Raw genomic sequence first — 26,041 nt, forward strand, 5'->3', positions numbered from 1 at the left:
AAAAACAACAAAAACAACAAAACTAAATCACTTTCCCCATAAGTCAATTACCAAAAAACACAGCTCAAACGCAAACAACAGACGACAAAATAATGAAGGACCTTTTCCAAACCACAGGGTGCATCTCTGGCATGTCCATGCGTTAGCTTTGTGCTCCCATGCTCCTGGTCCCATAGCCTGTAAAGGAGACCAAGTCTGGTCTGGAGGGTCTCATGCTGTTTCCACATTGTACCCCAGGCCTCCCCACAGCAGTGGCCCACATGGGAAAGCTGGCCAGGCGGTGGGATAAACCAATTACCCCCCAGATGGAAGGGACTCCTGCCGGCACACCATCCGAGGGGCTCCCGGCCTCCCGCTTCCAGGCGCTCCTGGAAAACCCCAGGACGTCGTTCCCTCAGAGCCCGGTTGGAGAATTCCCAAAGATGGGAATTGTGTGGCCTCAAAAGACCGGAGAGTAGACAACATTCAGCTCGGAAATTTGATATGGTACCCCCCCCAGGAGGACAATGGTGACTTGGTGAGGGAGGTCTGGGTTTGAAAATATACTTTTTTGGAGACTTTAGGAGGTATGAGTTGGAGGTGAGTGGGGTTCATAATTTTTTCAAACCACAATTTTGCATTTAAAGTTTTCAAATAGTATTTTTGATTTTGGTTAAAAACACAATGCCATTTAGGGTTTTGTAAACATTTTCAAGGGTGCTTTTCTAAGAAAAATGTCCTGCCTGAGTTGGCGAACAGCAAACGTAGTGGATTTGATCAGGTTGAGCGTATTGATTTAACCTTTAACCTCATCAAGGGGGAGGAAAAGAAAGAGAAAAGAGAGAGAAAGCAAAATACAGTGAAGAGAGGAAGTCTAGTGGATTATTGTGTCAGTAGTTATTATTATCAAAACCTCATGAAGAAACTACATTTGATGATAACTGGACGAAAGGATAAGAGAAGAGAGACAGAAAGAGAAGAGAGACAGAAAGAAAGAGAAGAGAGATAGAAAGAGAAGAGAGATAGATAGAGAAGACAGATAGATAGAGAAGACAGATAGATAGAGAAGACAGATAGATAGAGAAGAGAGATAGAAAGAAAGAGAAGAGAGATAGAAAGAAAGAGAAGAGAGATAGAAAGAGAAGAGAAGAGAGATAGAAAGAGAAGAGAGATAGAAAGAGAAGAGAAGAGAGATAGAAAGAGAAGAGAAGAGAGATAGAAAGAGAAGAGAGATAGAAAGAGAAGAGAGATAGAAAGAAGAAAGAGAAAGAAAGAGAAAGGGTCAGAAGATAGAGGAGACAGAGTTTACATTTTACATTTTTTTGTCATTTAGCAGACGCTCTTATCCAGAGCGACTTACAGTTAGTGAGTGCATACATTTTCATACTGGCCCCCCGTGGGAAACGAACCCACAACCCTGCCGTTGCAAGCACCATGCTCTACCAACTGAGCTACACGGGGCCCCGTTTATCTTTTAATGCAGTCGTCTCGGTTTTAATTTGATGCATCTTGTTATCCTTCACTTGTTTGTAACAATTGCAAAGATTTTGGCAACTTCGTATTTGTAGTCAACTTCGTTCTGAAGTTATCGGCAGTCACAATCAGACAGATAAACATCTTGATTCTATGTTTAGCAGAGATCTTCTGTAAATAAAGTGACGCAAAGGGCAAAAACGACGCACTTAGCTGTTCTACGAGTGGTGAGGCAGTCGGTAAATAATTAGCGTTTTCAAGTGCAACTTTAGTAACGATGGTTTTGGGAAACAGCTCAGAGATTTAAAGATGCTCCTACTAAGATTCTAACGATGAATTTAGCATTAAGATGCTTTTGGGAAACCGGGCCCAGGAGCATAAAGATACGATGGGAAGTCACATTTATTTGCATGGTTGATCTTGGTGGATAAAGTGACCGGTCTGCTGGCTTGAAATTGCCCCCTTGGATTCATGAGGCCCAGTGGTTCCTGGCCAACAGCGTCTGTGACAATGATAATTAAGTCTGCCGGGGCCTTGTCACCGTGGGCCCATTGTGGGGGCCTCATTCAGCCCACAGTCATTTACACTTTCATTGGCAGCTATTTAATCCCAATAAAACATTCAACACAGCAATTTGTGCTTCCTGCTCAGCCAAGTAGAAGTGTGGAATAGGCATTGGGAGGGGCCCTTAGATTTTTGGGGCCCCGAAAAGTCCCCCCCCCCCCACCTCTGCTCACTCTGTTTCCCAGGCTGTGATCGGGGAGCAACAGCCCCAAAAGAATAGACTGATTCAGCCTCCTCATTATCTGTCCCCATCTTAGACATTTGTATTTAATTTTACGCTGAGTTATTGCATTAACATTGCTTATAATTAGGGCGGTATAGGATGCAGAGGAAAAGGGCCAAAGTAGAAACTTGTTGGACAGTTGGCTCTAAACCCCCATTCCCCTATAAAACAGAGATTATGCACTGCGTTGCATATGGATGGAGCTATAACATCCATTTAAACCTATTCCATACCAGATATATCAAAAGACACAAAGGCCTTGTGCTTTTAGATGCTGGTCTTTTGGAGGGGCTCATGTCTCTGGACTTTATTGTTCATGAGCTCATTTCTGTTGTGAAACACTCTATAGACCACAGCTAGATGGACTGGATAGACCCAATATAAATCTATATTAAGAATTTGCGTTCAGACGCAGGTTGTAATACTTGTAAAATCTCATTATTGGTTAGAGCAACCATTCCACCTGTGAGCAGTGAGATTTTAACTGGATCGTTTTCAATCACTAGGGTTATTTGAGGCCATATTAATAATCTCCTTGCACATTGGCCATTAACTATTTATTAAGTATTTATTAACTCTTATCTAAAATACCACATTATCAACACTGCTGTGATTGCTGAGAGAAAGAGCCTAAACGATCTAGCTCTGCAGTCTAATAAAGGCTCCCACATTCATCACCTCAGCTTTCTCAAGTGATCTCTCTGTCTGGTCCACAGTTTGCTGAGCTAGCAAGACTGGCAATACTAATGTGATACAATATTTTATAGTGCCTTTAGTTTTGGCTTCAGCCTCTTCTGAGATGTGAGTTTAAATCCCACTGCTGCCATCGAAAGCACAGGTCTGTTGAATGTGGCTGATAAAGGACAGAGGACCTGGCACATATCTAATCAATCATAAAGCTGAAGAAAAATTGTCTTCTTCATTCACTATCCCAGCAGCTCTGTAAAAACCCACTCTGTCTGCGTCACTCAGTCCACTGACTACCCACAATACAGCAGGAGGGGCTGCCACGCCCAGGCTAACACTGAGGGAGGGGGGCAGAGGTGAGGGGGTTTGGAGTTGACGCACTCATCTTCCAAGCTCTCCCTCTAATGCTTAGGGTTGTCTAACGCTTAACGCCAAAAGCTCAACGACTGAAATAAAAAGTAATTATTTTAATAGAGAATAGATACAATAGTGCAATATATGTTTTTGTCATTTAAATGTGTTGCAGCAAATTGTCATGCAAATGTACTCATCATTCATGATCATTATTTCCTACAGGAGGAGCTATTTTCAACAAATATTTCCCCATAATGCTCAAGAACTACAATAAAGAATGTTATGAAGACCAAATCTCTTCTTCCAAAAGTATAAATAATTGCTTGAAAGTGCATTTCATGTCAATCCAAAAAGTACACAAGAAATCCCCACAAACATTGCTTATATATTTGGCAATAAATGGTAATCAAACTGAAGGTTTGCACCTACACTGTAGCATCATCAATACCCTGTAATAAAACCGAAATGATACAATCAATCTGTAAATAAGCAAATCCTAGTGAATTTACAAAACATTTAATTTACATTACAACAAAATATTTCAAAACCTATCATAGAAAGGAATAAACAAGACCACATAAAGGCTCCAGCAACAATCACACATTAAATTCATATGATTTCCTGCCACAGTAGTTCAGAGGACACCTCTCATGCAGAGACCCTAAAGTCAGCAGCAGTTGGTGTGGGGAGAGACAAAGAGAGAAGCAGCAGTCAAACCATCTTTAGTCTCTGGGAGCTGTGGGCGGTGAGAAGAGAGACAGACAAAGGGCCAGGCTCTCTAAGCCTTTCCCTGCTGGGGCCGGCAGGGGCAGGGGAGGCCCCTCTAGTGCTGCCTGGATGGGTCCCCTGTGGGCCCCTGCCCTGGGCCTTGTACTACCTGTGCTCCACAAGTGCTCCAACAGACTTGTCCCTGCTGGTGTCGTGAGCGGTATAGAATTAGGAGGAGTAGAACGGACAACGTCTCTCAAACCGCTGTGGTCGTGAGGAACCCATCTAGCTTGTTTGCTGCCACGGCGACATAATCTCTACTACGCCACCACGGCAACAGGTGTTGAAAGAAGAGACTCAATGTGTTCCATTTAAAAAAGTAAAACCCTACGTGGGATCCCTACCTATAGGTCAAATGGCTCATGGACCACTAGGAAATGGGACGCACCTTCAGTCCAGCGGGAACTCACAGGGGTTCTGACGAGCCGCCCAAGCTGATTGGTAGAGGGACAGGAAGTCTTTGTAGCGGGGGGCACAGCCCAGCCAGGCCTCCCCAAAGTGTTCTGTCCCTGTGAAGAGGAACTCTCCGCCCCCAGGCTTTACGTGACACTGTAAAAGTGTGTGGATGTGACCGTGCCAGGTGGAACTGGAACCGGGAACCCCTATGGTGCCGGTGTGGCGCTCGAACACCCCGCTACGCTGCCGGTACACCCTCCCCTCTGAGACCTCCACCAATGATGTCTGCCGCTCAGCATTGTGGGATACGTTCCTGATGGATCCGCGAACCACTGGAGGGGCAGAGGAGGGGACTAACATTAGAGACTGTTTTCAGTTAGCCTAATAATTTATGGTTATGTTAATAAACCTTATGTTTTATTGTAATGAAAACAAATTATATAAACAGAAAGATGATAAATGTATCAATTAAACAGCCACCAATACAGTATGATTCTACTGATCTAAATTATTGTGTGCATTTCAATAACGTGTTTTTTTTAAAGTGGCAAAGAGGGAAATTATAAAGTGAACAGGATCTTGCTGTGTGAGTATGAGTGGAAAAGGGATTCAAATCTTCCCTCCAAAAACTCCTCTCTGTCTCCACATCCCCCACTCCCTCTCACTCCTCTCTGTCTCCACATCCCCCACTCCCTCTCACTCCTCTCTGTCTCCACATCCCTCACTCCCTCTCACTCCTCTCTGTCTCCACATCCCTCACTCCCTCTCACTCCTCTCTGTCTCCACATCCCTCACTCCCTCTCACTCCTCTCTGTCTCCACATCCCCCACTCCCTCTCACTCCTCTCTGTCTCCACATCCCTCAATCCCTCTCACTCCTCTCTGTCTCCACATCCCTCACTCCCTCTCACTCCTCTCTGTCTCCACATCCCTCACGCCCTCTCACTCCTCTCTGTCTCCACATCCCCCACTCCCTCTCACTCCTCTCTGTCTCCACATCCCCTACTCCCTCTCACTCCTCTCTGTCTCCACATCCCTCACTCCCTCTCACTCCTCTCTGTCTCCACATCCCCCACTCCCTCTCACTCCTCTCTGTCTCCACATCCCCCACCCCTCTCACTCCTCTCTGTCTCCACATCCCTCACTCCCTCTCACTCCTCTCTGTCTCCACATCCCCCACTCCCTCTCACTCCTCTCTGTCTCCACATCCCCCACCCCTCTCACTCCTCTCTGTCTCCACATCCCTCACTCCCTCTCACTCCTCTCTGTCTCCACATCCCTCACTCCCTCTCACTCCTCTCTGTCTCCACATCCCTCACGCCCTCTCACTCCTCTCTGTCTCCACATCCCCCACTCCCTCTCACTCCTCTCTGTCTCCACATCCCCTCACTCCCTCTCACTCCTCTCTGTCTCCACATCCCTCACTCCCTCTCACTCCTCTCTGTCTCCACATCCCCCACTCCCTCTCACTCCTCTCTGTCTCCACATCCCCTACTCCCTCTCACTCCTCTCTGTCTCCACATCCCTCACTCCCTCTCACTCCTCTCTGTCTCCACATCCCCCACTCCCTCTCACTCCTCTCTGTCTCCACATCCCCCACCCCTCTCACTCCTCTCTGTCTCCACATCCCTCACTCCCTCTCACTCCTCTCTGTCTCCACATCCCTCACTTCCCTCTCACTCCTCTCTGTCTCCACATCCCTCACTCCCTCTCACTCCTCTCTGTCTCCACATCCCCCACTCCCTCTCACTCCTCTCTGTCTCCACATCCCCCACTCCCTCTCACTCCTCTCTGTCTCCACATCCCCCCACTCCCTCTCACTCCTCTCTGTCTCCACATCCCCCACTCCCTCTCCCTCCTCTCTGTCTCCACATCCCCCACTCCCTCTCACTCCTCTCTGTCTCCACATCCCCCACTCCCTCTCACTCCTCTCTGTCTCCACATCCCCCACTCCTTTATTATCACTGCACAGAAATCCCTCCATTCCCTCCTTTCACTCTCCGTGGCCATTTACACTTTCATTAGCCAGCTATTTTCTCTCATCAAAAAGTCAATGATGGTGATTTGTGAGATCAGGGCACGGGAGTCAGCCTATAAATGGAGTGGACTCAATGGTACTATTGCTTCTGCTCTGTTGCAGCCTTAAGCCAACGTGTCTGCCATTGTGCAGCCTCAGCACCCACATCTGTCAGGCCCCTCTGCCCAGCTATGAAAGCTGCTTTCTGGGAACAGATCAGGCCCACTAGCCCCCCCAACCCCAACCCCAACCCCAACCCCAACCCATCCCTCCACACAGACCCAAAATCTCCTTTCCAACACCCACTCACTCACTCCACCCCAGACCTTTGTAGCATAAATTAGTGGTGGTACCCAGCAGATGAGGGGACAGATTGGGCTACATGGATCTATGGAGAACTAAGGAGTTAGGACACATGGAGGAGTCAAAAGCTATAGCTGTTTACCGTTTTTATAAATGTTTCATACGTGTTTGATATAGAGTCTAGATTTGTAAATAAGAACAATGATTCATTATTTATGTTCTATTGATACATACCAAAGTCACTGCTGCAGATGGCCAGGAGGAGCTCTGTGTCATTGCAGGGACGACAGCTAGCTGTGGGAGGAGAGAGAGAGAAGTTTAGAGAAAGAGTGTGGGTCTATGCAGAGGAAAGGGGCACACATCACCCTGTTCAATATATTCTCTCTCTCTCTCTCTCTCTCTCTCTCTCTCTCTCTCTCTCCATTTTCAGTGCCAAGTACCCTAAGGTTCTTCTAAGAACTTTGAGGATCTTAGAAGAACCCTTGATGAACCCACTTTGAACACTTCAGACCACACCCAACGCCCTACTGTGATGGCTGGGCTTGAGACAACTGATTGATGGATGAGGATTATAGACAGCTTGCCACTCCATTGACACACACATACCAGCAGCAGCTCCATCCATCCATCCCTCCCTCCATTCCTCTTCAGTTCATCCAGACAACAAGCCAAGGGGTCAGATGGAGGAATGTCTGGCATGTTACTCTCTACTCCATTCACATCTCCTCCACCATACTAGCATTACCCACACAGATCAAAAGCATTGATGAGTCTCGACCTCCATATTTGACTTCTATTGTATAGCGGTCTAATTGAATGACCCCAGACTGGTGACCCCCAGTCACTGGTATTCTCCACTGAACCCCTCCACTCTGTCAATATTGGGAGAGAAAGACCCAGACAGACAGACATCACCAGGACAGGAGAATGACATCACCCCATTGAGACAGGCCCACACACACAAAGAGAGAGAGAGAGAGAGAGAGAGATGAGGCATCTGTAGAATCCGACAAGTATTTGGTCTCTCCATTGAGATACCCGGGGGCCAATGGCCCTCAGCCACTCTGGTTCCTGCTTCCTGGTTTTGTCCCTCCGGTGGACATGATACCACCAGATAAAACAACAGACCGGCCAGCAGGTGCTTCCTAGACTAGGCAAGATTGGGTTTGGTCTTTAATTGGATAATTGACCGATTTCTTTGTGCCCCAAACTGTCCCTCAGTCTCCCCAGCACACCCCTCCACCCACACAGTGAATGAGCTCATGTCTTGTGACATGTGCTGTGATGCTAGGAGTTTATTGTCTTCTATGATTAAGTTAGAATGTATCAGTGTTTTATTATTGATGCACTTGCTTGGAAATTGTTAAATGATGGCCAAGAAGAATATGGGTCTAAAGTAAAAACCACTTAAAAAGAACTGAAGGTATGATGATCAGCATTAAGGATACTTGTTGATCACTTTCATTCTGGACTCCAATGTTATTTTTTGACACCAATACAACTGACAAAACATACATTATTTTTTTATATCAATATATGATTAGGTCTATTTACAATTGGGATTGCAACTTTAACAATAGTGTCAAATAAATATATTATTACCATGTCATACAAATAGAGAACTCTTATTATCTCCAAATGCCAGTGGTGTAAAGTACTTAAGTAGAAATACTTTAAAGTAGCCTACTGCTTAAGTAGTTTTTTGTGGTATCTGTACTTTACTTTACTATTGATATTTTTGACAACTTTTAATTCGCTACATTCCTAAATAAAATAATGTACTTTTAACTCCATACATTTTCCCTGACACCCAAAAGTACTCGTTACATTTAGAATCTTAAGCAGGACAGTAAAATGGTCCAATTCACGCACTTATCCCTGGTCATGCCTACTGCCTCTGATCTGGCAGACTCACTAAACACAAATGCTTCGTTTGTAAATCATATCTGCGTGTTGTAGTGTGCCCCTGGCTAGCGATAAATAAAAAATATAAATACAATTGTGCCGTCTGGTTTGCTTATTGCAATTTGAAATGATTTTTACTTTTAGTTTACTTTTGATACTTAAGTATAAGTATATTTTTGCAATTACATTTACTTTTGATACTTAAGTATATTTAAAACCAAATACTTGTACATTTTTACTCAAGTAATATTTTACTGGGTGACTTTCGCTTTACTTGGGTCATTTTCTATTAAGGAATCTTTACTTTTATTCAACTATGACAATTGGGTAATTTTTCCAACACTGCCAAATACTCACACTGCGACACACTTTGGCCGAGGTTGGGCGCAGTGGTCCGAATGCCCAGCAGCTCATATCTGAAGCCTACTGCCCGTCGGCTGATATCACTCTGCGGGTTCGCCAGGAGGAAGATGGCTGGCTTCTGAGGTCCGTCCACCGGGAAACAGAACACCTGCTCTGGCCGCCCTCCGTCCGTCATTAACAGGTCCAGTTCCCCAGCCCGCTCAATGTAGACGCTGGCGCCGTGGAAGCTGCGGAACGGTTTGATACAGACCGTTGTGTGGCGCGCAGAGGACAGGTTGGGTTCCAGGACGACCCGAAGCGCCTGGCCCGGGTAGACCCACTCCACCGAACCCTCGGTGCAACGCAGCCGCACCTGCTGCACAGTCCGCGAGTTCGCCTCAGCCTCACGCGCCAAGCCACTGCAATCCAAGAACAAGGAGAAGGGTTCAAATGGGCACACTCACTCAGAAACCAATGCAGGTCAGAAAATAATGTAAGACGAGAGAGATCAGCCTATACTCACAGAGAATAGGTATATTATTTTCCCCTACTCAATCCAAGTGTTAAAAATAGCGTAATTGTATTTTATTATTTTTACAAAGCCCATTTTGATAGAAAACAATTAGGATATTGGTATAAACAGATCATAATTATAAATATTTAGACAACAAAGTTTTTAGAAAGGCTAAACGCGATCCCAAAGTCAAATACCGGTTTGAAGTTCTGACTACAAAAAAAAGCATTATTAATTAACAATGAAATAAAACGAAAATATATATAATCCACAGAAAGAAATACAAGTCCTCACCTTCCACTCCAGTTGCATAGATCTGCGGCGCAGGGAGACAAACAGCAGAGGAACAGTAAATACATGAAAATCATCCTTAGAGTTGGCGAAATTGCAACCGCCAACTATAGGAATGAAAATAGAATCCAAAATCAACTTGGTGAGAAAACATCACAAATGTTCCGCTCCAATCCTTCTGCAAGCTCACTGAGATGCTCTCTTAGCAACATCTGTGGACGCCTGTGACTGACGCTCTGACTGCATTGTATGAATAGTAATGTGCACCCTAGCCCCCTTGCAGCGTTGGTAGAGAATGGATATCCTCGCTGTATGTCTGTGTGAACGTGTGTGTGTGTTTGTGTGTGTGTTGATGATGGTGTAATTACCAAGCCCAAAGATTTGTAAGACGAAACCGTTTTCAAAGGCGGTAATTTTGCATTTGGCGTTACATAATTTCATGATTGAAGTTGTGTAAGATGGATAAAACAACATGTAGGCTATTTGTGGCAAATTGTAGGTATAGGCTATCAATCGGAATAGCCTGTGGGTCCAAGAATCGAAAAAGCTTGACCAAAATGTAATTTTTTAAAAATGTACCGCATTAATTAAGCATATGTTTCCCACACGACTGAATACTTAATACGCGTTCGATCTCTTTTCCCTTTTGTTTTAGGCTAGTTCAGTGAAAAGACGATCCGCAGCACAGGTTCTAGCCATCTGTTACTTTCGGGTGCACTGGGCGACTCACAGCTTTTCCACAGCTGGATAATTGGAGCCTTCAGGAAACAAATGCCAATAAATGCCAATTACTTCTTATTTAGAAGCCTTTTCTTTATGTAGGCTAGTATTGATGCGTATTTTCCGAACACTTTATATTTGTACATTCAACCCCTAAACATTGGCCTATATAAGTAAATAACTTATAAAATAAATCTATAACAAAATAATACGATAACAATTGTATTTTACATAAATAATTGAAATCGCATTTCGTAATGATAGGCCTACGATTCGTTTTATATAACCAAGCCTAACGGCCACAGATAGTGTAATTTGGGTGGAGAGTGGGGGTGAATAACGGTAATGATGACGAAATCCATTCCCGGTTGTAGCCAACTAGGAACAGGCCAAGAACTGAAAAAGGCACAACATATTTTTGGTACTTGGGCTCTATCTAGTGGTCGTGTACATGTAACGCACATCTGGAAAATTCAGAGCATGCGCGTCTCGGTTTAACGTTGATCAGGGTTAAAACCTGTGAACAAAATAGCAATCCTTCCGGGCCCAAGCAACAACAGGTGTAAGTCAAGTCCATGGCGACATCTTGCGGGGGTATCCAGCACCCACATGTGTATAATAGTGTTGGTTGGTCACAGGACTTGGTTGGCCCCCTCCGGTGGTGCGAGATCAAAGGCTTATCCGTTTTATGGGAATGTGGTTGGTTAAATTGCACTCATATGGAGAATTTAGCCAGATGTTTTCTCAGCTGCGGGGAAAGTCCTCTGCTAGGGTATAGGCTTACGAAAAGATATGTGTCCTTTCCTCAACCAGGTGGAAATTTAACAGACATGGGCCTACTGTGTAGTAATAACATAAACAGCCTATAGCCTAGATTTTTTTTAAACTGCTAAGGGCTAAAAAAGGGCACGTTTTATTCATTTCAAACACTAATAATGTATGCATTGCTTAACCTACACTATTTTAATTTAGTCTATAAAAAGTATTCCAAACTATACTCAGGAATAGCTATTATTTTCAATTGTCTATCTTCTCTGGTCAGTGCAATCAGAATTCAGCTGTAGGGGAAGGCCTTCTGAATGGCCATGACAGTTGAGTGGCTCGCGCTGTTGTCACAGCCAGGTTCATTTTCACACGCGCTCTCAGGTTGGTCTGTTTGCGTCACGTGTTCGGAGGCCAGAGCCCAGTTCCCTGGGGAGAGCAACATGAATGGACACTTTGTTACTCCACCAAAAGAGAGAGAATAACCCTCTAGTGGCATTCAGCTCCCGGACTGACTGAATTCTACAGAAGGCTGGTGGTTCAGTGTCCCATAGGGGCAGACTAGCCATCTGGCATTTCAGGCAAATGCCAGATGGGCTGGTCCATTTTTTAGCCTCAAGCAATAAAATGGGTTCGTTTGGGGGCCTCAATTAAAATAATGGGCCAGTGTGTTAGAAATGCCAGAGATGATTTCTGGTTACAGTCGGCCTCTAGCTCAGCTCCAGCACTGTAACATCTCTGTCTCCCTGCAGGCATGTCATTTACATTTTGTTACATCATCTGTCCATAAAACGCATTAAGCTAAAAGGCCATAGTATTATTTTTCTTTAATGTGAACCCCTTTAAAATGTTACTAATTCATGTAAAATGTAACCTAGCAGCGGTATTAGAATTCCTATTGAATTATATCTATTAAAATCGTGAACAATAAAAGAAAAGCCCATAGGTTTATGGCAACATAGAGTTGAGTCTGTGACATTTCACCCAGTCTTGAGCGTTACTGGCGTACTGGCAAAGGCAAGCACCCCATCCCATATCGATGCACGACCACATCATATGAAAAGAGTCAAATATGCCACACAGACGGCCCATCATCACACACATCCAGCAGCATCCGCGTGTCACCAGCGCTTCTTCTCTGCACTTTTGAACTCTCATGGCCCTCCTGCCCAGGACCAACCCATGGCTGGCTAAAACGGTCCAGTGTCTACACAGGAACCTATTCTCCGTTCATACATTGCTTGACGCAAAAGACATAGGCCTAGGCCTAAAACAATTTGGAGTCATCACGTTGCACATACACATGGGTTGGCCTATATTCCCGTGCGTGCGGGAGAAATTATAGGATTTATAAATGGTGTGTAGCATACTGTATTAATATAGCTCAGTTTATAAAAGGAGGCGTGGGTCATCAGTGTGTGTGATGATGAGTCATATTTCGTATTTTCCAAAAGATAGAAACGTCAACAGTTAGGCTGACATGAATGTAAAACCTGTATTTATGTTAGGCTATAGATAACGAAGTAAATCTACAATGCAGAAGCAAATCTACAATGCCATATTGGCAATATCAAAACTAGGAATATTTTTCAGTTTATGAGCGTTCGACTAATTTCATGAAAAGGTTGGGGCCCAATTCAAGATCCAAATTATGAAGCAGTCTGTGACCCCATGTGTGCCATTTCTTTCGGCAGTCTGTCAATAGACCTACGAATAATAAGTAAAGTGATAAAATATTGACTACATACATGCACGTCCTTGTCTGCTAATCAAGACCCCATGCGAATATCCCTATAGATTGTGAACAAATAATTATAAAAAGGACAAAATTGGTCTAACGAGCAATAGATCATCAAAACTCCTTACCTCGCGCCATGACTAATTCTTCAGAGCAAAAACGGTAATTAATTAATTAAATGTTAGGTACCCTAATTGAAGTAAACCTACCATTTCGATCCTGTCAAAAAGTTCAACTCTGACAAGTCCTTAAACTGTAGGTTAAAGATAAATCCCGAGTTATCTTGACACTAATTGTTTGCTTGAAGAAACCTTCCCAAAATCTCGGTTAATCATCTTGTTCGAAGGTTTCTTCAGGCAAACAATTAGTTGTGTCAAGAAAAATCCCTTGACTGGTTATTTTGAATACTGCGCAAAACAATTCCCAAATGGCTATTTGAATAAACCAACAAAAGAAATGTTACAAATTATTACCTCAAATCCAAAAACAAATTATCTCAGCATCGGAAACTGATGTATTTTGCTCGTGCATTTTTCTAAAGCAGATTAGTGGAAGTCATAACTAAAATATCGCTAGTCCCAGTCCCAGCTGTGCTGAACTGATTTGACACACATCAAGGAGTCCAGGGAACAATTCAACCGCCGAGCTCCAATTACACTGGTTGCTGCACCGGAGCACAGAACTGCTTACATTTGACATTTTAGTCATTTAGCAGACGCTCTTATCCAGAGCGACTTACAGTTAGTGAGTGCATACATTTTTCAGTTAGGGTAATTTTTAACTCTAAGTCAAGATCGTCCATTGAACCTTATCTGACATACATTTTCACACGAATACTCTCGATTTATTGCATAGAATAGAATATTGATAATGGAAGGTTTTTTCCCAAATATTTTTTAACATTAGGCCTACTTTACATAAAAAATAAAATGTTCACCATTTACAGAAAATGGCATTAAACATTAGGGAAAGTTTGTATTGCTATATTAAATAACAGCTATTACATGTGCCTGACCTAGGCCTATACCTCTATAGCCTACCACATTTAAACCAGACTTAACTGATAGCCTCATTGGAAGGTGAGGAAATGTAGCACTTTGTGAATATATTTAAAAGACGAAATAGTTAACCAAAAAATTATATTCAAATAGGCTATATAGACATGTTTAATTTGGTCATTATTACATTAAATACTATTACATAATACATATTAAAACATACAACTCTGGATGTAGAAAATGTATCACAAATGATAATGTTTAAGCGATTACCAACTTCTTACAAATAGCTGTTGCATTGTTAGTCATGTTATGTGAAGCAGATATTGAAATGAAGTCATCTTTTATCTTTGAAAAAACCTTTGTCTGTGCTGCTCTCTTTGATGGTGACTGTCAAAAAGTTCGTTGTCACATCTGTGACCACCACATTCTCAACGTTATCCAGACGAGGCCTCCAAGACACCGCTGACTGCTCTCCAGAACTCCTCGATGCATGGGATTTGGCGACGACAATGGGCCTAGACTGTTGCATGGATGAAGAAGAGTCACTGGCTCCGCAGAAATTGTTTTTGGACACATGCTTCAGTTTGGGGTGTGGGATAGACATGCCCCCGACGCATTCTAAAGTCATGCGGCTCTGGTGATCGAGTCTAGCCTTTTGGACGAGTCTACCATCGTGGCTATGGGTGCCAGGATGGGACACAGTCCCCACCCGTCTTTGCGCATCGTTTGATTTTGGCACAATGCTCGTTCCCTCTTGAAACCAGCGCGTCAACTGGATGACACTTCTCTCAGACATTTCGCCTTTATGATGACAATGTCTGGACATTTTAGACAGACCGTATGGGGCCTGTTGCTCCTCTAACCGACTCCTCTTCGCAGGCTCCTCTGTTGGACAGCTGTCTGGCTCTATGTTGAATCGTAAACGTAACTTGGGTTTAGGTCCCCGTTTTTTAGGGATGTTGACAAATTCCTCAGCCATGAATGAGGGCGGAGGCGCAGGTCGCGGCCTTCTCTCTGGCTCTGGTGGTCTGACCCTCACGCTCTCTCCTCGGTTCACCGTGCTAGGGGGGAAGATTGTGGGCACGATAGGCCTTAGTCCCTCTCGAGCTCTCGGTGTAATCATAGGCTCCGGAACGGGGTATGAAACACGAATCCCCCTTGGCATTTCTCTTCTGCATTCATAAGTCTTTGCTGTGGCTTTCGCTTTGGCCTGTATAAAGGAGGTCAAGTTAGATAAGTATGGGGTTTCAAAAACATGTACTTGGAAGGCTAAATAGTCTTATTTATAGGCCGTATCATTGCAGATATTTTAAAACGATTAAATAAGCCTATAGCCAATCCGATATTGTTCATCCACATGCCATTTCACTACACCAAAATAACTGTTACAATGATGCCAATTTTGGAAGAAACAAACATTATTACAAGTGTTGTAATGAAAATGTTGGCTATCAAGCAGAAAGTAAGCCCCATGCATTCACTCTTTTGCGATACATTTATTTCCCACTGTAACTTGGAAACGTGTGTTACTTTGTTAAACTTGGAGTTAGAACAATAGCATCAAAACAACGGAAATGAAAGCGGAGGTAAAAAATAAATAAAAAAGAGCAAAATATGAGACAATGTTCCACTTTAATTTATTTATTAGCTGAATGTCAGACATTTTGTAGTCTGACATTCTATCAGACCACGCGATTCATGATTCAATTCTCGGAAAACATAGGTGATGAGTAAGAAAATACATGACTGAAATATGGACTAACTGTCACAGTTTAATTCCCCCACCTTCAGCAGAAATGTCTCCGGCTTCGGTCCCCTCTTCTTAGGCCCAAATAACTCCCTTTCACGCTCCCTGTGAAATAAATACATACCATTTTCGTATGAAACGTAACTCGATCGACAGAATATAGTCTTATTTGAGTTATGTTAAATGCCGGTCGTCTGTTGGGGATAGCTCAAGATGCCATATTCGCACTATGCCTGAAGAGGCCTGCTGTGCTGTCAAAACCTTACCTCTCTTCGAATGCAGCGAAGAGGCGCGCATCTAGAATGTTTTCCTCCGGTTCCCAGGTGTTATATCTATCCAAAAGGACGATACAGTAGTGTAAGAAGAGTGTCACATTTGTGGCGAAAGCGTTCACCAAATGAAACACAATGTCGGCTGAGAATCTCGTTGCTTTCATTCTGGCATTGCCTAGCGGACAGCGACGTATGTGGAGTTAGCAATCTGCTAATGTTAGCAACACTCCTGTCCTGTGCTTGTGCGTTAAAATAGCCTAAGCAAAATACGCAAACGTTACCAAAACCATGCCCGTTAACAAGCCTCGGTTACATAGCCCAAACATGTCATGAACACACGTTGATGCACATAAAAACAAGCATTCGAGCGATAAAACGACAGGCTGGAAGCTCTGCTGCCTGATTCGAAACCAGTGTTTAGCCTACTCACTTTTTAGACCAGCCCTTCCATTTCACAAGGTATTCCATTCGACCCTGCAAGTATAACAACAAATTAGGCCTACTTATTGACGATAGAATGTCATTGCGATGGTGCACAAACACACGATTAACATACATTATTGTTTGAAACGCGGAGGTGTAACGAAAATAAACTGCATACTCTTCTTATGCGTCGTTTGATGATGGACTCCGCCGCGAAGACTCGCTCTCCAACAGCGGATAGCTCCATGTTTACTTCAACCCCGTTTATAGGCTATATATTTTTTTCTTTCTACTGCCCTCTCTGTTTAATTCCACACATCCCATAATACGCACAGTGAGGAAGACGTCATCACGTTTTTTATGGGTTGCCAGGCACCGCAGTCGGTCGGACCGTATCTGGTAGAGCGCATTGGCTCAGCGGTTGCTACGTGCTCTGGGTTGCTAAGTGAAGGGGAGGAGTTAATTCTTCTTGAGTCTAAGGAAGTGACGCTGATTTGGCGGTAGTCTGGCTTGTGCGCAGGAATGTCTTTGGCAAAGGCGAATAAATAACCCAGTCTGACTATGGCACACCAAAAAATGTGTTAATTTATATTCATTGTATAGTCTACCCAACCTCTTACCTTGCATTGTATAGTCTACCCAACCTCTTACCTTGCATTGTATAGTCTACCCAACCTCTTACCTTGCATTGTATTGTCTACCCAACCTCTTACCTTGCATTGTATAGTCTACCCAACCTCTTACCTTGCATTGTATAGTCTACCCAACCTCTTACCTTGCATTGTATAGTCTACCCAACCTCTTACCTTGCATTGTATAGTCTACCCAACCTCTTACCTTGCATTGTATAGTCTACCCAACCTCTTACCTTGCATTGTATAGTCTACCCAACCTCTTACCTTGCATTGTATAGTCTACCCAACCTCTTACCTTGCATTGTATAGTCTACCCAACCTCTTACCTTGCATTGTGACTATTTTCTTGAACAGATATTTAAATAGCCACCCATCGGCATTTAGAAATATAAAAAAGTGCATTAATTTATTTGATATGAAAATATCAAAGTGAGAATCAATAAGAACATGACCTAGAGGCTCGATTGTATTTCAACCGAATCTAACTAGTTGCCAGGAATCCCATGCACCAACCTAAATACAAATGCATAGGATAGCTATGTCTCAAAATGCATATGTCATTTGTAATCTAGAGATGGGAAAGTATGTTATTTTACAATCTTGCGCTATTGTTCATTAACGTCCAACTACGTGAGGCTAAACTCTACAAAGATCAATTAAAATTGACCTTTCAAGTTGTATCATTTTCATGAAGATATTGTTTGTTTTTCAAAGGTAATTTACCCTATTGCGGGGTGACGAATCGCGGGTCTGTTTGGTCGTCCGATAGCTTTTTTTTAAAACAAATTCGGTTGAAGATTTATGAATTTATGAAAACAATTAAAAGTCACATTAAGAAGAGTTGAATGTGTGAAGATGAATAGGTAAACACAACTGAAAACTATAAAATATTTCAAACACAACTTAGCCATAGAAATATGAACATATGATAACATATACATAACAAGAATAAACAGGTCTCTGGAAGAAAAACAAGACACGATAATGACATATAACTCAAACAATAGTCAAGCACAATGTAATAATAATCATATTAATACTTACTAATAATAATGATAACAATATTACTACATTGCTAAATAACCAAATTAGGTCAAATAAATTATGTTGGTTTGTTAAAAATTTATACCAGTTTTGTATTTACTATAACGAATGTTTATTATTATTATTATTATTATTATTATTATTTATTATTTATTATTATTATTATATCAAGACTATTCGGTTGCTTTAATTGTCTCATTAACTTATATATTTTTTAATAATTAGGCTTACTTATAAAAGTTTTTAGGCTTTGTGTTTTTCATAATGAATTTGTTTTTATAAGGAATTTTTATACAAGAGAAAATAATAATATGATGTAAGTCTCCTATAATAAAGAGATCAACTATGAGATCTGAAACATATCCTACAGAAACCGACATTCATTTGAAACCTATAGTATTTGAAAAAATGTGGCTAACAGTCCTCTTTAGGTAACTCATTAAACTAATTAATACAAATATAAACCCCTTGAGTTCCGTCTCTTGATCCATGGAAACTACAGCCTTTCTTTGGTGAAAAATAAAGGGCAATGAAGGCAGCGCTATGGGTGAACATGATCAAGAATTACATAAGGATCAAACTGAAAAAACCCGCGTTGGTTATCTTCTGAATGTATGTTGGAGTAGGCCTAAGTCATTAGAGTACAGTGGTATTGAAGTGCACATCAAAGGTTTAAGTTGTTCAGAAAGGGAAATTGGGAAAATTCAAGTAGTCAACTGTAGCCTACACATTTTTGTACACAACTAAACACGTTGTACAAGTAAGAACATAATCTATGGAAAAATGGCAGAGTTATCAAAAGGAATCATATGAGATATGAAAATATAATGAGACAGAGAGATATGTATGAATTTGATTTAGATAGATAGAGAGAGAGAGAGAGAGAGAGAGAGAGAGAGAGAGAGAGAGAGAGAGAGAGAGAGAGAGAGAGAGAGAGAGAGAGAGAGAGAGACTTGCATATCATACTAAACATTACATTATAGGTATTTTACAATTTTGTATGATAACGAAATTATGGAAGGTTTATGTCAACAATGTGAATTGATATATAACTAAATTACTCAGGCGTTTCCACAATATCAATAGAAACAGGGAAAGCCTGCTGTTACATCATTACAGTTTATTACTGAATAGCATACATAGCATGAATAGGGTGCACAATGTGTGTTAATATAGTGTTTATAACGCCATAGCGGTTCATCAAACCGACAATATGCTTCCGAGGGTTTGGAAAGAAAACGCCCGTGCGTTGGCGGAATGGCTCTAGCCTATGCGAAGGGTAGAGCAGAATGGACATCGAATTTGTTCCATATTTGACCTGCAGATGCCAGATTATTTCGCCCTACACTGTTACCCAACAACACATGTTCAATTTAACACGTAGATGTGGCCACTGTAGCCTTATTACAGACGAAGAGACAAAGGAGGGCGGACAAAAGATGCATTGGTTGTCGTCGAAATCATATGGCACCACCATTTTGATACGCTCAAACCATGAGACCGACATTTCAACGCAATGTGGGTATTGAAACGACAACATTTTAAGGGAACGCGCTAAATCTAGAAGAATTAACGCATAACTGTAGGATTCCATATTTGGTGGTGTCGATGATTGGTCTCAGCTTTACTGCAGTGCAGCAATGGCGACAGCCATACATGGATACACAGTGCGAGTTGATAAAATATTATTGGCTCGCTCGTTTCTGGGCAACCGCCGTTACACAGCTCACTGCTCGAAAGCGCTGCTCGCTGTCCTACTTTCATGGAGGACATTATCTGTTGTGCAAAACGCGTAGCCTGAGTAAGAGGAAACCACAGACACATAAAAGACATGTATGTTTTCAGCTCGAGAAGAAGAACCACAGCCTCGAAGCAAACTGAATTTACTGTGCCTCTTTCTCTCTCTCTCTCGCTCTGTCTCTCTCTCTCTCTCTCTCTCTCTCTCTCGCTCTCTCTCTCTCTCTCTCTCTCTCTCTCTCTCGTGTTTATGCAACAACTATGCTGCAAATAAATCTTGGCGTATTGTATTAGCGTTTGTGCATGATATAACACAAAATAAATATCATCTTCACAAATTGCATTTAATTGACTTATTTATGAATACTTTATCATTACAGTGGCATAAAGGCGTATGCTACAGGCCCCCATCAGAATTGTTCATCAAAAAATGTTCATAGAAAATACACAAAAACAGTCATTCGAATTGATTGGTGTTTAGTTGTTGTTTGCCATAGGCTACATGGCAAATACGCCTTGCAGTAGGCTACGTCTGTAAATGTAAGATGATACAGCAATGGCAGGCTGCATTGGAAGGTTGTGGTGTGGTGATAAAGGGGGAATGTGAAACATCGCACTTGTTCTATTTATATGCTCCAACGTGTACAACGAGGTTTCTGTTTGTCAGTCATATCTCAGGTTCATGCAATCTCCTGTGCAATCTTGAGGTTGGCTATTTCTATAATGTCCTTCACTTTTAAAGATAGACCTATGTGTGTTTTCTTGTTCAATTTCTGTGGCCCGTCTTCTAGCCTAATTATATATTCTTCAAATTGACCACCAAGTGCCTCACCTTACATGACTGTGTGTTTGAGTGGCAAAAATGGCTCTCCCAATAACATAACCCTTTTTAGTTACAGAACATGTTCACCAAAAGGGTTCTTAAAGGATTCGTTGCGGGTTCCTTTGTTGGGTGAAAGGGTTCTACCTGGAACTAAAATGGGTTATCCGTTAGAGACAGCAGAAGAACCCTTTATGGGCCAATTTTTATAAGAGTATGTATGTCCGACTCTCCATATATTTATACCTCTTCTCCTATATTTATCATGTGTGCATTTGGCAATTTGCTATCCACACCTAACACCTTGATTGAAAATAGACTTGTTGATGAATTTCGATGAAGCATTTCTGCTGTTTACTGTCCAAGTGCATATGTCCAAAACTAAGGTTGTTCATTCCCCTTACTAGTGATTCTGTCTTTCATTAAAATCAAATACCATTTCTCGAAATGTGCCTACGTTTGCGTTGCATTTGCCTCTGTTACACTGCGTAATAAACAAAAATGGCGTGCTTCTTCGGTCAGTAACAAATTCAGAATGGGATCCTGTATTGAAACTGACATGGAACGCCCATTGCACTACTCAAATCTGTAATTTATTAGGCTACACCTCCAACTCTCAGCGCGTTATGCCGAGCGACCATTTCATACACTGCAAAGCCCCTGCGAACATTCGATCCGCTGCTTGAAGCTGGTATAGACGAGAGAAAATGGCTGTCTCATTTTCAGCAAGTTACACACGCAGTGTATGAATAATGGAAAGTTTGACTATAGGGCTAAGATATTTTCCGAAAAAGGGAATACTTATAAACGTAGATGCAATATAGCTAACCTCTAACCCTTGCGGGTTCAAGTGCAAACCAAATGGAGACTGATACAAGCTGGCTATGAGCCGAATTGTTTCATGATTAACATTAGTTACTTCAGCTGTAAACATCTAAAACATTTAAAGCTGAAAACGGAAAACAATCACCTAGGCTACTTGGGGGACAGTTGGAAAGTAGATGCCTCAACAAACGAAATGTAGCCTATAGCTTCATTCACCTCGATAAAGTCATCATTCCTCAAATGCATGATGAAAACAAGCAAATCAATTAACTGAAACTTTTCTATATGGTTCACCAAACAAAGAATCATTAGCCTATGATAAAATAGACACATTCTCCAAGGAACTTAGCCTAATGATATCCGATAAAGAACCATTGATATAGGCTATACTAACACGATTACAATACAGTTATACACATTAACCTACAAAATAAAATCTCTAAAATATGTGGCCATGAACATGGACAGTGCACACTTGAGAGCTTTGAATTCCTAAAGTTGTGATTAAGCCCAAAGTGATTAAGAGAGATTTCAAACTTGCAACAAATGCAAATAACGGAAAGGGGTGTTTTTCAAAAAATATGAAAAAATATGAAACATCATTTGATAGGCTACAAAAAAGTTGAATGTGTAATTTGACTTTTGTGCATGGATCAAATGAAGGGAATTCAATTTAGAAGCGAACGCATTCCAAAAGAGAATTGCTGAAATGATTTTATTTGTCCCTGCTTTTTAGATTAATAGAACCAACTATTTCCGAAAAAGGCTTTCAGATAAGGACATCACCTGACCCTCCCCATGTGCGTGCATCGCCAATTTGCATTTATTACAGAAGCAATTACGGAACATTTACAACCTTGCTCAAGGGCACATCGACAGATGTTCCACCTAGTTGGCTCTGGGATTTGAACCAGCAACATTTAAGTTATTGGCCCAACACTTTTAACCGCTAGGCTACAAGCCGATTAATACTTTTCTCAAGATTTGTTTAATTGGCCCAACAAACTTGACATATCTATCTGTTCCAAGGTTGAATGGCACACTCCCAGTGCCGAAAAACATTATTTGATAAGCAACTCCCATTGAAAGACCTGGGCATGTTTTCCAGTCCAGTCCAAGGTCTTTCACAATGTAATGGTTATACACTGGTTTTAGATAAGGCCTGTAGACAAGGTCAAGACCCATATTATGAAGTCTAAACAAGCCATACAACATGTTTTGATGTTCATGTAACGTTTATGTATAGGCATACTCCCTCCCAATATAGGTAGGTCTACTTTCCTTGTTACACTTGACTGGTCTGGGTCCGAATCCTTGAGAAGCGCGCCCGCGTGTAAACTCGAAGTTTCAGGAAGCAATACATTGACACATTTTGCGGCAAAATTCCAGTTATGTGCGTTTTTTTTCCATCTGCATTTGCGCCTTTATTTGGGTTGTCAATAAGTTGGGCTTTGGGGGTTACTGTAAGCTACCATGCACATCTTAACAGAGTTAGGCCTACATCTTAAACGGTATTTAGGCATTTGAATTTGGATTTGGAAACCCTAGACACAGTTCACAAATCTATAATTCCCACTGCACGTCTCCCACCAAAAGATAAGGCAACCTGACACATCTCACGGCCTATATGGCCTAATTATAAATGGAACGACTGCATGCTCATTAGACGAGCCTACTAGACAGGCCAAGGTTATGCGTGTGTGGGAAAAATAAAACAGCATTATCACAACAACAGAAGAAAAGGCCTACCACCCCATGACAGAACTTACCTGAAGGACACGTCTTGCATCTAGTCAGGCCAAGACAGATGTTGCTGAAATAGCTATGTAACAAGGAAAGTGAGTTTGACAAAGCCTCAGTTGTGTTCTTACAAAAATGGAGTGGGTGTGGGAATACATCACTGGTAGCCTACATCAAACAGCCTACAAATGTGCAGCTGTGCTTCTTCTTCAAAGTGAATGTAAAAGACTTGAGACTTGGTTGATAGAAGTGAAAGCCTAATAGAGGTCTTCCTTCCCATTCCACAAAGCCTTTCACATTGTGATGCAAGGGGTATCACAATGTGATATTGCATAATACCCTCACCTCCCAGCAATGTGGTGGTTCTGACTACATTCCTGCCAAGGGTCAAGCTGTCTTTGCTCCAACAGAAAAATTACCCATCAGTAAGTGCCCAGTACAGTTATTTAACAGTTATTTAAGACAGAAGGCCCTTTGTTCTGGATAGTATATGTGCTTATGCAACTTCATATGTGGTTCCATTCAGAGGTCACATTATTACCAACATTAATGTTTTTAAAAAGAAAGTTAGCCTTTTTTGTCAAGTAAAAACAAAAAGGTGGTCGATAGCCTATAGGGCCTACGTATTAACTTTAGTTTCAAAATAAAGACCATCACATGGCATATAAGTAGAATAAAGTGAATAATTATTTTTACAAAAATTATAAAAACAATTTTGGGATAGTTGAAGGCAATTATAATGCCTGTAACAATATGCCAGTATGTACAAATAAAGGATTTTTCCCCATAGTGACTGAAACAATACTTCAATTCATTAGCCTTAAGCACTGAATGCAATGCACAGCATGTCCCCATAGCAGGCCAAAGTCAGACAATATCAGAAAAAGGTCAGTTCACTTGCTTTATTGTAAAACGTACCATAGCTGTGCCAACAGTACTATTTCCAGCCCCTCCCCATCGGAACACACTTTAAAACAATTATTTTGCCTTTGAACCAACAAGTGCAGTGAAATGTAACCTGGCTCCAACAAATCAATGGTAACCAAAAGGATTCAAAAAGTTAAAAAGTTATCCTAAATGTTGTACAGACAGGTATAAGATGTTCCACCTCTAATGCAGAGGAAATCTAAGTGAGCTTAGATTTGGACAGCAAAATAATGATAATAAATTATAGCTATTTAATCATTGTCTTCATAACAATCATATGTAAATCCATAATCCGTCATAGTTTTGCATTCAGTGTGCATCGAAGGCAATTTAGACTGTAATGTACAGTAGGTTACATCCAACAAGGTTTAAATGACAGAAGAAAGTACTCTAACATACACTTTAGCAGCAATATAAAAATAGCTTGTGCTCATTGTGCTTGTGTTCATGTGTGTTAGGATCAAAATACCAGCCTCTAAACATAAGCGACTCACAATTAGCTTTTATATTTTTCACAGAGATGGGTGTTAGGAAACACTGAAAATACACATCTATGGCTAGTAACCCAGGTAGCTTCGATAAGCTAAAGACATAGTAGTTATATATGTAAATCTATCAGGCCTTTGTAAAGCAAGCGTCAATCGCAAGTTAAGATGAATGCCCCTACTGTATATGTGAAATGCAGAGGAGGCTGGTGGGAGGAGCTATAGGAGGACAGGGTCATTGTAATGGATGGGATTGAATTAATGGAAAGGAGTCAAACATGTGGTTTCCATATGTTTGATGTGTTTGACTCCAATCCATTAATTCCATTCCAGCCATTACAATGAGTCTTTCCTCCTATAGCTCATCCCACCAGCCTCCTCTGGTGAAATGTCACCCTGTCATAAGGTCAACTTAAATGTAAAAATAGTCCTACATAGACCTGCCACAAATAGCCCTGCATAGACCTGCCACAAATAGTCCTACATAGACCTGCCACAAATAGTCCTACATAGACCTGCTGTATGGTCTTAGTAGACCATCTGTGGGGTCTACACCAATGCAATATATCAACCTAATTAGGGACACAAGTCAATAAATCAGAATTTCTCTTAAAGGAAAAATGGCCCAGTCGATAAACGAAAACTCTGGCCTTCATTACTCATCTGAGAGCTAATTTCCTAAATGGTTTGCCTGCCTGCCACTGTCCAATTCAATAGTGCAAGTTATGTTATACACTTTGTTTTCTCAAAAGGAAAACATGCAATGTAGCAGCTCATGGTTAAGATTGACAGAGTTTGCTGAAACCGGTGTTCAGTTAGTTGAAATATATGTGTGTAACTCTAGTTATCAAATTAGAGCATTGGAGGATTTGTCAGAAGTTCACTTCAATCTCATGTCAGAGTATCCCCCTCGGTGAAACTGGGTCTGTATAATGTCGCTGTGGGTGCCTGGCACACCCAACATTCATATTTGCATTTCTTCTTCCATTAATTTCTCCTGCACTCACAAACAATAACAAAACTCACCAACATGAAATATGACACAGCAGCCTCAGACTGAGCACACCTGGCTGGAGTAGATTGTAAAGCAATGGAAATAAGTATAAATTATATGGAGAATACATATACAGTACATAGTACAAATTAATATACACACATAGGTGAATGCAATGAAGTGCTTTTAAACGGATCTTTGATCACCATAGTTACTCAACCTCTTCTACTTATGGACTAAAATAACCGCCATTATTAAGTAGAATATACTATATGTATAAAACGTCATACATCTCAGGCTAAACTCCTAGAAAAAAGGTGCTATCTAGAACCTAAAAGGGTTATTCGGCTGTCCCC

General features: G+C 41.6%; 2 protein-coding genes across 3 annotated transcripts; both read right to left on the reverse strand.

Moving 5' to 3' along the window:
• Positions 1-3,378: 3,378 nt before the first annotated feature.
• LOC121551655 (meteorin-like protein) lies at positions 3,379-10,646 on the reverse strand. Its single transcript, XM_041864362.2, has 4 exons — positions 9,819-10,646; positions 9,026-9,429; positions 6,998-7,057; positions 3,379-4,776 (listed from the first exon to the last, which is right to left on the reverse strand). The coding sequence occupies exons 1-4, from the start codon at positions 9,890-9,892 to the stop codon at positions 4,439-4,441; spliced, it is 876 nt and encodes a 291-aa protein (XP_041720296.2). The 5' UTR covers positions 9,893-10,646; the 3' UTR covers positions 3,379-4,438.
• Positions 10,647-13,936: 3,290 nt separating this feature from the next.
• Positions 13,937-16,851, reverse strand: LOC121551653 (chromobox protein homolog 8). Of its 2 annotated transcripts, none has more exons than XM_041864360.2 (5): positions 16,612-16,851; positions 16,486-16,529; positions 16,050-16,115; positions 15,822-15,888; positions 13,937-15,246 (listed from the first exon to the last, which is right to left on the reverse strand). In XM_041864360.2, exons 1-5 carry the CDS (start codon positions 16,723-16,725, stop codon positions 14,371-14,373), a joined length of 1,167 nt encoding a protein of 388 aa, XP_041720294.1. In that variant the 5' UTR covers positions 16,726-16,851; the 3' UTR covers positions 13,937-14,370. The 2 variants fall into 2 exon arrangements, with proteins under 2 accessions (XP_041720294.1, XP_041720295.1); XM_041864361.2 differs by having other exon boundaries at positions 13,940-15,246; positions 16,657-16,848.
• Between the last annotated feature and the right edge of the window lie 9,190 nt (positions 16,852-26,041).

The sequence above is a fragment of the Coregonus clupeaformis genome, chromosome 35, assembly GCF_020615455.1.
Source record: "Coregonus clupeaformis isolate EN_2021a chromosome 35, ASM2061545v1, whole genome shotgun sequence".
NCBI classification, from domain to species: domain Eukaryota; kingdom Metazoa; phylum Chordata; class Actinopteri; order Salmoniformes; family Salmonidae; genus Coregonus; species Coregonus clupeaformis.

Coding starts and splice junctions, on each gene's coding strand:
- LOC121551655 (XM_041864362.2), bottom strand. CDS start 9,892: ATGATTTTCATGTATTTACTGTTCCTCTGCTGTTTGTCTCCCTGCGCC. Junction 7,058..9,025: donor CGGCCAAAGTGTGTCGCAGT/GTGAGTATTTGG, acceptor CTCCTCCCACAG/CTAGCTGTCGTCCCTGCAAT. Junction 4,777..6,997: donor CATCTGCAGCAGTGACTTTG/GTATGTATCAAT, acceptor CTGCCCCTCCAG/TGGTTCGCGGATCCATCAGG.
- LOC121551653 (XM_041864360.2), bottom strand. CDS start 16,725: ATGGAGCTATCCGCTGTTGGAGAGCGAGTCTTCGCGGCGGAGTCCATC. Junction 15,889..16,049: donor TTCGCTGCATTCGAAGAGAG/GTAAGGTTTTGA, acceptor TTTATTTCACAG/GGAGCGTGAAAGGGAGTTAT. Junction 15,247..15,821: donor CGGAGACATTTCTGCTGAAG/GTGGGGGAATTA, acceptor TCCTTTATACAG/GCCAAAGCGAAAGCCACAGC.